General features: G+C 44.0%; 1 protein-coding gene across 3 annotated transcripts in view; it reads left to right on the top strand.

The window, feature by feature from the left end:
* Msi (RNA-binding protein musashi) overlaps positions 1 to 13,211 on the top strand; it is a 289,445-nt gene that overhangs the window by 131,817 nt on the left and 144,417 nt on the right. For all 3 annotated transcript variants that reach the window (XM_076318378.1, XM_076318296.1, XM_076318459.1), the window contains exon 2: positions 11,516 to 11,637. In XM_076318378.1, coding sequence (XP_076174493.1) covers positions 11,582 to 11,637 — 56 coding nt within the window. In that variant the 5' untranslated portion in view covers positions 11,516 to 11,581. The remainder of the gene's footprint in view (positions 1 to 11,515; positions 11,638 to 13,211) is intronic.

Raw genomic sequence — 13,211 nt, 5'->3', positions numbered from 1 at the left:
CCGCGAATCGAGGGATTTGGAAGTTCGAAGACTTTCATTTGGCTATTTTCACCTCGCGGGATCTTCTATTTCGAACCGGACCGATCAGATGTTTCATTTGGACAGCTGCCAGTTTCGGTTACCCTCGGTATGTCTATAATAAGAATGGGATTATCAAGATGTAGCAATACATTAACTTTCGTGCGCGCCGTGTTTGCGGGCACGTCGATGGATCCTGCTTGGGTTGTGTATTGTATAGAGGGATTCGCCGACTCTTTGCAACGGAGTGGGTTTCGTTCAGGGATGTTTGATCGACCGAGCGTGGGTCAAGGCAGACCCACGCCGAACGAAAAGCCTGGTCGATCTTCACGACTCGCGACGAGTGATTTGAGTTAGGTGACGTTCAAGTTGGAAAATTCTTAAGGAGATGGATGGAATGATAAAATGGAGAAAAATACCGGGTCAATACTGACCCTAATTGCGAACGATCGCTACGATCGTCGATAGGGAGTTGTACAGGCTTCGCGAGTTTTAATTCGAACAATTCTCGTAACAAAGGGAAAAATACATTTTGAATGTGTCTGGGGAAAGAAAAAACGAATAAATAAAAAATAGAAAAACAATTCGAGCCGTAGATTTGGCGTAACGAAATCGTCGAAACGAACGGCCAGCCACGGCCGAGAGAAGAAAATATATGTTGGATTATCCCCAATTAACCCGAATGCGTTTGCTGGCCGGCTGATTCATTTTTTAACAGCGTCCACGTAACGCGAGCGCAACGACGGGAGGAGAATCGATTTCGCATCGGCAAATCGGCAACATCGATTTCCCTCGTCTCGGAGAATGTAAATGAACCCGAGACCGGCTTTCACGGTTGGTACGCGCGCATCGTTCGATTCGGTGATGTTGGTTTCGGAAGTTCCGGGAAAGCAGCGAAAAAATGTACAGGGTGTGTCTGTTGGTATACGGAAAGTATCGCGAGTACGGATTCCGGACGTAAATGTATAATAAAAAAAATATCTAAGAAAAAAGAGTTCGTATAAACATACGTCCTACACGACTTTGTTTTCAAGTCTCAACTTATTTTATCGTGAAATAATCGCACATACTGCTTTTAGTCGTGGGGATAAACTCGTCACATTTATCGTAGACTTTGGTTTCACATTTATTGCGGCGATACTGTCCCTCGTCGGTTCACGTTTTGCATTAATCGCTCGACAGGTTCCAACGGAGATTTCCTTAGTATCGAGAATGAACTTTTCGCATTTATCGTGGACCTCGGTTGTAAATATCTTGATGATAGTTCAATACGCTCCGATCGAAAATGCAAACAAATAGAGGTGTCTCTTGGACTCTGACTAATCGATAGGTTCCAAGGAAAATCCTCCTAGTAGCGGACCCTTTTCACATTTATCGCAGACCACATTTTCACATTTATCGTGGACCACGATTTTTACACTTATTGCGGACCACGATTTCACACTTATCGCGAACCACGATTTCATACTTATCGCGAACCACGATTTCATACTTATCGCGGGCCACAACTTCACATTTATCGCGGACCAGGATTTCGCACTTATCGCAGACCCACGATTTTATACTTATCGCGGACCACGATTTCACACTTATCGCGGACCACGATTTCACACTTATCGCGGACCACGATTTCACATTTATCGTGGACTGGATTTTTACACTTACCGCGGACCACGATTTCACACTTATCGTGAACCACGATTTCACACTTATCGCGAATCACGGTTCCACATTTATCGTGGACCACGATTTCACACTTATCTCACACCACGATTTCACATTTATCGCACATCACAGTTTCACACTTATCGCAGACCCACGATTCACACTTATCGTGGACCACGATTTTCACATTTATCGTGGTCCACGGTTTCACACTTATCGCGCACCACGATTTTCACACCTATCGCGCACCACGATTTTCACACCTATCGCGCACCACGATGTCACATTTATCGCGAACCATAGTTTCACATTAATCGCAATAAAATCGCAAAACCGGGGAAAGTCGATGGAAACGCCACCGTTTCCTTCTTCGGTGATCGACGACCGGCCGGCGCGGTGTTCTCCGATCAATTCCGGAAGTGGAGCGCGCACGCCACGTAACGATCGATGAACCGTGACGAAAACAAAGAATCTGGCCCCGTTTCGCCGACTATCCTCCGAAGATAATGCCGCGAAACGCGAATCGCCGCCCTTATCAGCGACGCGCGAGCCGGGGAACAATGGCGGCTGACAATGCCGTGGCTGTCGGTTTCTCTCGCTGTCTATAGGCGCTGGTGCTTCGTTTCCCGCGTTCCCAACGTTTCCCAAACGGTTCTCGATGTTCCCGCTAATTAGCGCCATCCCCTTCGATCCTCGTTTTCGGCGCAACCATCGACGCGTAGCCGGCCTTTTTTTACCACCCCTGTTCCTCCTCACCCCGTCTGATCCGTGATCGGGGGATCGACGACAAACCAGAGGGTCGAGATTCTCCGCCTAGGGGAAAATTAATCGGACGCGATCGAAGAATTTCGGAAAACACGAAGGAATTGTTCTCGCGGAAATTTTCAATTTCGAACGGGCAACCATTTAACCCTTCACGTAGCTATTTTTCTGGAACACTTTGATGAAATATTTCGTAGCCAAAAGTATCGTGAAAGTAAATCGTAAGTGGTTTGTGTCAAACGATGTTGATCTTTGAAGAAATTAGATTGAATTACGCGACGATCGAGAATCGCCTCTCGAGCGCGGAGGGTTGATCGTGGGAAAATATAAATACGGTGGCAAACGTGTAACATTTGCTTCGAGTAAATAGAACGATGCAAGAGACATATCGATTCTCAACGAATCGATTAGACACCGGTAACGAGAGTAATCAAAGTGAAAAGAACGACTCGTTGCGATTTTTACAATGTATAATTCTTCGGTGTACGATTATTAAGAAACCGTGTAGCAACTAGTAGCGTACGACATCTGGTGGTCGAACATGCTATAAAAAGAAATGTAACAGTCTCGAAACAATTTTCAGTGATCACGGATCAGTTGTCCGAGTATTCGGGGAACTACCTATGCGAGAAGTAGGTCGAAAACGAGACGTCCAGTCTCGAAGAGCCATGATTTCGAAGGACGTCGAATCTGAGGAAAATCATGGTCAAAAATAGAGTTGGCCGAGGTAATTGAAGGCCAACCGAGCGTGGAAATCTATGCTGTATACCTGTAAGTATCTCCGATACGGAGACCGTATAGTGACGCAGTATTCCACACGAGGCCGTACAAGTGAACAATATAGTAACTCGATTGTATTAATATCCTGAAAATGTCTCGAAGCTCCACCAGCGGAGCCGAAAGTTTTAAGTGCGTTGGATGGAATTTCAACTACGTGTATCGCGAAAGACAAATTAAACGAAAGGGTGACACCAAGGTCTCTGTCATCGTTAACGCAACGTGACGAAGAGTTGTACACTAAACGGCTCGATGAATCGAGAGACAACTTATTTCGCTCGTACCGTGTACCAAGGTTGCTCGCAAAAGGGTCAAAACGATCGTGGAAGCCATTTGCAAGCACTGGGTAATCCCCTTTGAAGGGTCTGTAGAGAATCTCGAGGAGTATCGTGGAGATACTTCGTGGCTCGATTCGGTGCGCGAAGATTGACCAATTTGGTAATGTCGGGATTATTTACCGGATCATTGACTATCTTGCGGGAAAAGGGAAGATCGTTTGCGTAAGATCTTCCTTACCTTACGATCCACCGAGGAGTTTATCGATCTTAAAGAGTACAGTTTATAGACCTATCTGGAAGAGTAAACGTATTAAGATCGTGCACCACCAGTCGTGATCGCTTCTGGACACTGATTGTCCCAATTTACAAACGATAAACAACGCGTGAAATAACTATGAAAACAATCTATCGAACAAAAAGGAAGCCTTGACACCAAACTCCTCAGTTGGGACTCAACAGAAATTGTGTTCTTTGGGAATTTTTTTCTCCAAAATTTCAAGATTCGTTTCAACCGATGTTCCTCCATTCGAAAAAGTAGACTTTGCACTACCAGTGGTATTTTTTTCATTTGAAAATATTCAGAAATGCTCACGTTACGACTGTTTCCCCGAGACCTTTCCGAAAAGACGTACCTCACTCGGTTCACGATTATCGTTCACTGTGTACGAAATACTACCTTGATCAAAAAGTTTTAGGACTTTATTCATAAAATCAAAAATACAAATTTATTCGTCCAAATCGATATGGTCCCCTTCAAAGTAGTCCCCATTGACTGCAATGCACTTGCGCCAGCGCTTGATCCAATCCTCGAAACACCGCTGATACTCAATTTTCGGTATGTCCATCAGAGCCGTCTTCGATTTTGTCATGACCTCCTCTCGGGTACTGTAACGCGTTCCGCGAAGCGGTTTTTTAATTCGGTTGAACAGAAAAAAGTCGCAGGGAGCCAGATCTGGTGAATTTGAAGGCTGCTGGATAGTGTTCGTGTTGTTTTTCGTCAAAAACTCGCGGATAAGGATCGCATTGTGCGCCGGTGCGTTATCGTTATCGTGGTGCAAAATCCACGAGTTGTTTGCCCACAAATCTGGCCTTTTTTGACGAATTGCTTCGCGCAAACGTCTCAAAACGCCCAAATAATATTCTTTGTTGACTGTCTGTTTTTCTGGCAAGAATTCTTGATGCACAACACCATTGTAATCCATGAAAACCGTGAGCATCGCCTTCTTTCTTGACTGAAAACGACGTGGTTTTTTCGGTCTCGGCTCTTCCGGTGCACGCCATTCACTCGCTTGATGTCTGGATTGTGTGTCATACTCATAAATCCACGTCTCATCTCCAGTGATGATACGTTTAATAAATGTTAGGTCGGATTCGGCCTTGGAAATCATGTCTTTCGCGATTTCAACGCGGTCCTTTTTTTGCATGAAATTGAGGTCTTTCGGCACCAGTTTTGCAGCGACACGTCTGAGGCCCAAATCACTAACCAAAACGTCTTGAACGGATCCATAAGCAATGTTCAAGTCCTCTGCCAGCTCTCTGATGGTCAATTTGCGGTTTTCGGACAACATTTCTTGAATTTTATCGATGTTTTCATCGGTTTTCGACGTTGTCGGCCTGCCACTGCGTTTGTCATCCTCGACCGACTCACGACCACTTCTGAAGCGTTCGTGCCATCGAAAAACATTTGATCTCGAAAGAGTATCGTTGCCGAAACACTTCTCCAACATATCCAAGGTCTGCGGACCGTTAAATCCGTTTTTTACACAAAATTTAATGCAAACTCGTTGATGCTCAAATGATGCCATTTTCAAAATCGAAGACACGAACAAAGGAGATGTGCTCAGTACAACGTAACTTTTACAAATATCAAGCTATGATGCTGAAATTGGAAGGAAGTGTTAATGACAGATATGGTAACCTAACAAAAAAAAAAAAGAAACAATCGGGTGATTGACAGCGACACACGGGGGGGGGGGGGGCAGTCCTAGAACTTTTTGATCAAGGTAGTATATTTCTTTGACCGATAACTTAAATCGAGAACGACTATAACTGATATCGACGACCAGGTCCACTACGTTATGCGTTCAATCGTTCTTTTCGCGCAATCGTTGCACTATCGAGAAACGAAGAAACACTTCTTCTCTCTCTATATGCACACCTTGCCACATCTCGTCGTTTCTCTTCGACGTTCTCGTTACGTCGTCGACCTACATCTCGCCGAAAAACGACGAATCTGCGTGTAAAAGTTTTCCTAGGGGTCACACGGTGTCTCGAAATAATTCGAACCGGGTCAACGTGGACGGATCGTCGCGCGATAATATCCACGGCGAGTCTTCGCGCTAATCAAGGATTAATCCTCCTCGAGGAAGACGATCCTCGCGACCGCTATGAAATTCTCGCGAAACTCGGAGATGATCCGTTCATTATGACGCGGTATAGAGCACCGGGCCAAATAATTTCCCCATTAGCCGGTTAATTTGGATCGCGTCGTGAAACATTTCGGGCTGCACGGAATTTGCATAACCTGCGCGCGCAACTCGTCCCGGGGTTACCGAGTTTCTGGAGTTACGAGCCACGCTGGAAATGTTTATGCAAAACCGTCCACGGTGCTGCGATTCGGTTCATCGTTAGGCGTCCAAGGAGAAACAATCTCGCGGCTGGACGATACTTGTTCCTTTCTATCTTTGTGTAATTGTTAAATCACGTGGAAGTGGTTGAAAAATGATCGTTCGACGACTCGAGATTATTAACGTATTAGTTACTATTGTAGGGACGAGTTTCGATCGAGTGAGCGACCGTTTCGGTAAATCGATAGCTCATTGAAGCTCAGTGCAAAACACAAAAGATGAGTTGTAATGTAACCAGCGACAAAAAGTTAAAAAGAGTTGTCGAGAAAACGTGTGTGTGTGTGTGTGGGTGTGTTTCGCGGTGCGAGCGGGTTTGACTTTTCCTTTTGTACATGTCGTGACCTTGTGCAGACCCTATATTTCCATCTGTAATTTAGAGGGAGTATATTATTATGACAGAGGAATAGGCATATTTTCCTATACAGATATATTTTTCCTCTATACTATTGTAATGCTGATGCATGTATTAGAACACAAGAACAAGGATTATTCAAAGAGCGTCAGATCTCGTTAACGAATCGGTCGATGTTAGTTTTAAGAACTGAAAAATCGAAATGAACGATATAAGATTGAATTTCCTCTCGATGGATCAAAAGATGAATACTTAGGCTAGTATCAGCTTCGGTTGATACAGGTAACGATGATAATAATAGAATTGTAATAATTAAAATTGATCAGGAGGATAACGATATTTGATCGAAATTTAATGGAATATTTTTTAGTTTTTAAATTGTAACTATAAAATTCATCGATCGTATAATCGTTAAATCTTGTCGCGACGATAACGGTGGTTAAATTGCACGTCCTGTTCCAGATTCGGTGAATAAAAATATTCTTAATAATAATATTAATAACGAAGGAGGTTGCGATCGAAATCTTGTATTATTTATTCGTGGAAGAGCTATATCAGGGGGCCGTATCAGCTCCAATTATTAAAGGAATTATTCAATTTCCAAATCCTCCGATTATAAATGGTATTGCTGCAAAATAAACAAATTATTACCAATGCATGGGACGTTACGATCGAATTATAAATTTCATATCGACAGTCAACGATTTGGCTATTACCCTTTTAGCTTCTTCACGTTGAGTTCCAAGCCGAGAGTCACGACACTGTCGTTCACACCAAATTACACTACTGTAAATATTTCTTTATCTCAAATTTACATTCTTACACGCACAATCATCCATATATTCCAACAAACTACATATTATAATCCGAATTCTCCAACAGTTGCGCTAAAATTACCAAAACCCACAAAAACCATCAATCTCTAATTAACTTTCCATAGCATACAAAAAGGTACCTCGAAGTTATCCCAAACATCTATATTTTCCAAATAATAATCTTTCCCACCATGGTCTCCTATTTCGTATTCATTACCATATAACCTGCACCACACACACACACACACATATATTATTCCCAATAAAAAATAATTAACTTTGCATAGCATAGAAAAAGGTACCTCACAATTACCACAAACATCTATATTTTCCAAATAATAATCTTTCCCACCATGGTCTTCTATTTCGTATTCATTACCATATAACCTGCACCACACACACACATATATTATTCCCAATAAAAACTAATTAACTTTGCATCGCATACAAAATGTTGCTCAAGTTTATCCCACTCAAAGTTATCTCAAACATCTATATTTTCCAAATAATAATCTTTCCCACCATGGTCTCCTATTTCGTATTCATTACCATATAACCTGCACCAAACACGCGCATACATTACTCCCAATAAAAACTACACGCTTATGTTCACCCTTAAATTTACCCACTCGGTGATTCCTAGCTTTCGAAAATAAAACCATGCGTTCGATAATCAAAAACGTCCCGTAGTTCCACAAACATTAGAAACCGGTGTTGCCCTACCGCGGTTCAATTTCCGCGAGTATACGAGCGAGTGGGTTCCGTACAGTTCATGAAGAGGTCCTGAGGACAGTTTTGAAATACCCTCTGGTATTTGGAGTTCGTACAGCCCGCGTAAAAATCGGTCCCCGGGGACGTAGGAACCGATCGAAGTCCCCGTGCGCGAGGGGTTGAAGATGTAAAGTTCAGATTATAATATCTAGTTTATTATAACATGCAGGGATCTCGTGTATCTAGTAGTATAGTTATTGTATATATAAGAATACAAAGTTCGAAGAAATGCGTATACAGTGATATGTCTTGATGTGAACGACGACAGTGTCGTGAGGTCTTCTGACTCTGGACTTGGAACTGGACTGAAAAGAAAAACCAAAAGGAAAACAGTCAAACCATTGACCGCGTTGCGGATGACCCTTCCACGTCAATAGGGAGACAGTTCTTAAAACTGACATCGACATTTGGCACCCTTAAGATCATTGTTGCATTCATTCCAACAGAACAGCGTTCGTTCGATCGAAGAGCGTTCTCAGTTCGTCTGGTGGGCCCAGAGCACACGTTGGACCTTTCCTATTAACCAAGTACATATAACGAAGCGATCGGTCCGTGGTTCGTGCGTCTGCCTGTTTATCTCTGCTGTGCTTTTTTACCCGGGGTAAAACGTGGCCGTTGTAGAGGCAGTCAGCCGGCGTTGATAATGATGCGCAACGTGTGTACGCGCGAGCTGAACTTACACGTGTAACACCTCCACGGTGAGCTGCTTCGGCTGGTTAAAGGGTGGATGGTTGGGCGCGAAGGGTAAAGAAACGACACGTTGGTGCGCTCGAAAGGGAGAGAACAGGGACACGGTGGGCGAAGAAACACCGGAACGAAGGTGAAGGGGCGAAACCAGAGGATAGCTAAGAACCGGGAGGTGGGTTAGAATCGAGAGGAAAAGGAAACGACAGTGAGAGAGAGAGATGGAAAGGGGGAAACTGTGAAAAAAAAAGAAATGAAAGCACCAGCCAAGGGGACGAAAGCTCCAGGAAGAAACAGAGAAAGCGGACCGATAGGGAGAAAGGGGGCGGGACAGGGTGAAAGAGTCTGGTGGGAGTCCATTAACGAGTGCCGTTTTCATACCTCTTCTATACCGCCACCCTCCTCCACACCCTCTTCTCACTCTTCCCTACGCTGGTTGCGATCCTCTCGCTCGGCAGCCGCTACCTCACCTCCTTAACTCCGTGTCTCTTTCTCTCTCGTGCACACTGTTCGAAAGAGCACCCACCAGAGCACAATAGATCGTTCATTACCGATACCGGGTATACCGGTGCGACGCATACCCGGCCGAAAGTAGAAAGATAATAATGCGAGAGAGGAAGAGCGTGGAAGGCGCGAGTTCTCTTCGCGGCCGGACGCCATCCCTCCTCTTCCACCGCCGCCCCTTCCTCATCGTCCTCCTCGTCGTTCCACCGCCCCCGCATATACCTCCTCCAGTTTCCACTCTACGCGCGAGTCTATTTCCCAGCGACGCTTTAAGTGGTAAATGGAAAATGTATCGCGGAGGTTCGTTGTTCCGACCAAGGGCATCGGCTCTTTTTCTTCTTTTTTTTTTTGTCTTTTGTCTTTTTTTCCAACCTTTTGTTTCCGTTCTTCTTCCAACGCGATCACGTCGTCGCGAACGAGTTTCGCGAGTTCACGAGGGAAGGGTGGGTGTACCGCGCGTGGGTCTTCTCGGACCCAAGAGAAGTCGAGTCGAATTTTACAAGGCGATTTGGAAACTTATGGTTATACTTTAGGGGAGGAATCTACACGTTAAGACGAGTAAACAGTGTCCTATAAATGTGTACTATATGTAGGTTGGTTTTTGAGTTACGAATGATCGAAGAATGTAGCTGTACCGCCCGTGGGTCTTCTCGGACCCGGAGAGAACTCGAGTCGAATTTTACAAGGCGATTTGGAAACGTATGGTTATGCTTTAGGGGTTATACTGGTTATACTTTAGGGGAGGAATTTACACGTTAAGACGAGTAAACAATGTCTTACGAACGTGTATTATGTATAGATTGATTTTTGAATTATAAATGATCAAAGAATGTTCAGTGTCAGAAAAAGATCGATTTCTCAAAGTGGGATTGTTAGAATACCCCCTTAAGAGAAATGTAGCACCATGTAATAGAAGAATGGACACAATTCGGACAAAATCTCCACTATGTTAATGTTATCGTTGTTCGCCATTTTCTCGATCGAAGTCTCCATTTTGAAAGACGAGTTACGGAGGGTACTCGCTTCACGAGTGTACGAGGAGAAGCGTAGCTGTACCGCGCGTGGGTCTTCTGGGACCCGGAGAGAACTCGAGTTAAATTTTACAAGGCGATTTGAATACATATAGTTATACTTTAGGGGAGGAATCTACATGTTGAGACGAATAAACAATGTCCTACGAACGTATACTGTATATAGCTTGATTTTTGAGTTACGAATGATCGAAGAATGTTCAGTAACAGAAAAAAATCGATTTCTCAAAGTGGAATTATTAGAATACCCCCTTAAGAGAAATGTAGCACCGTGTGATAGAAGAATTGACTCAATTTCTTCCAGAGGTCAACTTCTCAGATCCGCATTGTACATTGTCTACTTCTGTTCAATGCACGATAGATTTTAAACGGACTCCGAAATAAAAATATCGAAGAACGAAGTGGTCGTTTTGAAATATTTTCTTCGATCGTCCATAACCCAAGAACTAGAGTACACTGGATATACGTTCGTAGAACATTGTTTACTCGACAAGTAACGTTAACCCTCGTGCCACTTCCGGGTTTTTTCTAACCCCCAAGAAACTTTCAAACCGTTCAATTATTCCATTGGAAAAGAGCTCTCTTTGAAACGTAAGAAAAGAACGATAAAAGAATAAAATTTGTATTCGCTGTCGGTTAACCCTCGTGCATATCCGGGTCTTTTCTGACCCCCCAAGAAACTTTCAAACCGTTCAATTATTCCATTGGAAAAGAGCTCTCTTTGAAACGTAAGAAAAGAACGATAAAAGAATAAAATTTGTATTCGCTGTCGGTTAACCCTCGTGTACGCCCGGGTCTTTTCTGACCCAAGACACTCTCGCATTAACACCACTAGTACAACCTTCCTTGAAATTAAAAAAAGAAAAGTACGCTATAGTAATAGAAAATTCATTTGAAATATTCGCGCGAGCGACTCAGTTACGGGTCCATTTGGACCCAGAGCGATTAACCCTCGTGCACGTCCGAGTCTTTTCCGACCCAAGACACTCTCGCATTAACACCACTAGTACAACCTTCCTTAAAATTTAAAAAAAAAGCACGATAAAATAGTAAAAAATTCGTTCGAAATATTCGCGCGAGCAACTCAGTTACGGGTCCATTTGGACCCAACTTTTGAACCCATCCGACGGTTCGACGCGAGCGGACGCGTTCGAGCGGTTCGATTCTCGGCTAGAGCTATCCTTCTTGCTCCTAAGGGGAGGCTTAATGGGGCAATCGTTCCTGATTCCAGCGACGCGTCACAACCGTAAAGAGTACCGGGAGCGACAGGACGGACAGGGTGCAGCCGCGACCACCGATGGCGGCCGCGAGCTTTCCGCCAAACTTCTCGAACGTCGGTATCCTGGAGAACTGGTAAGTGACTACGTAATACAGCTTGTCGTGCCTTGGAATTACCACCGGAAGCCTCTTAAAAGTCTCTCGAAAGCTTCGTCAAAGGCCGTGGAGAGGTTTGGCCGCGCAGACGCCTCGTTTCGGCTTCTTACATCCATTGGGGTTCGATCGACGATCGAACGGTGAGTTCCTCGGGGTCTTTGCCTCGACAAATCGCGAGAAATAACCGGATCCACGTGTGATCTACGGTGCTCGACCACCGACGCGTATTTCAACGTTACCGATCTCTCGGATATCCCGGTCTAACGACGACACATAACCGAGGCGACTGCCGCGGTGGGAGGAGCATACCCCCTCCAACGTCCCTTTGGAAGCTTCGTTCGAGCTACGGTCCGTTCGTATCGAGTCACCGGCTATAAACAAACGCACGTGGCGGCGGCCGGGACGTGTTACTCGGATAATGGTGCGTATACATCGGTGAACGGTTCGCGAACTTTTTACGAGCACCACTCACCTTTGCCAAACACTGCTCGTAACGATTTACAAACATTTTTCGAAGAAATACAGGCGTGTTTTGCTCGCTCTTGTAGGAGTTTCTCGAGATCCTCGGGGAAAAAGATAGAATTGCTCGCAATATGTTTACGAGCAATGTTCACGGGCTGTTTTCCGGTGAGTACGTATCGTATGACTGCACGTTACCAACAATTCGAGAACATGCGAATAGATACTCGAATAGACCGTTTCTAGAAAATTAGATTCTTAGAAATCGTTACATTGGTTACGTTCTTGTATTTATACGTTTGCTACTGTACCGTAGTTGTTAGTTGTAAATATGAGTATCGACAAAAGGGAGAAAAAAGATTAAGAAACGAAAAAAAATCTACTGTGCAGAGGTCGTGAGTTGCCAACGAATCGAATCAATCGTGTCGTGTCCTATTCTACGAATTTTTCGTTATCGAAAGCGTTATCAAAGTACGTGTAAAAAGTAACGAGAGTGATTTTCCAAAAATATTTAGATTTCGTTTAACCAAATATTTGCATTGTCTCCTTCAAGATAGTTTTCTCAGAAAACTGTACACCGAAGTTGCACTCACTTTTGATACGAGTACGCGAAGCTTTTACCAAAATTGCTTTCAGTTGGTCGATTATTGTTCGTGGTTTCAAAATAACGATCTGGAAGGTGGTTTTCGATTTTTGGAAAAGATAAAAGTTGCGTAGATTCACATCGGAGAGATTCTGGATACCACCATGCCTTTTTGGTGAAAAATTTATTTACAAATAGCGCAACTATCGACCGGTAACACGAGCGATTCTTTCTCCCAGTTTCGCGGGGATCTTCCGGTAGTAAATTTAATTTGGTCCTTGTGGCACAAATTCCTTACGAACGATACTTTATTGTCGGAAAAACATCGATTTTAATGGCTCGATACGTTGCTGTTCCATTTCCGCGACGCGTCGTTGCAGCACACTCGTATAAAACTCGCTACCAAATCGTTCGTGCGATCTCGATCAAATTGAAACAGATACCGAAGGCGGAGCAGTGATATACTTTCTAAATAGAGACGCGGCGTTGGTACAATGTTGTCGAATTCCGA

The sequence above is a fragment of the Ptiloglossa arizonensis genome, chromosome 1, assembly GCF_051014685.1.
Source record: "Ptiloglossa arizonensis isolate GNS036 chromosome 1, iyPtiAriz1_principal, whole genome shotgun sequence".
Taxonomy (NCBI): Eukaryota; Metazoa; Arthropoda; class Insecta; order Hymenoptera; family Colletidae; genus Ptiloglossa; species Ptiloglossa arizonensis.
The sequence above is the reverse complement of the archived record's forward strand: the minus strand, read 5'-3'. Positions and strand labels throughout refer to the sequence as shown.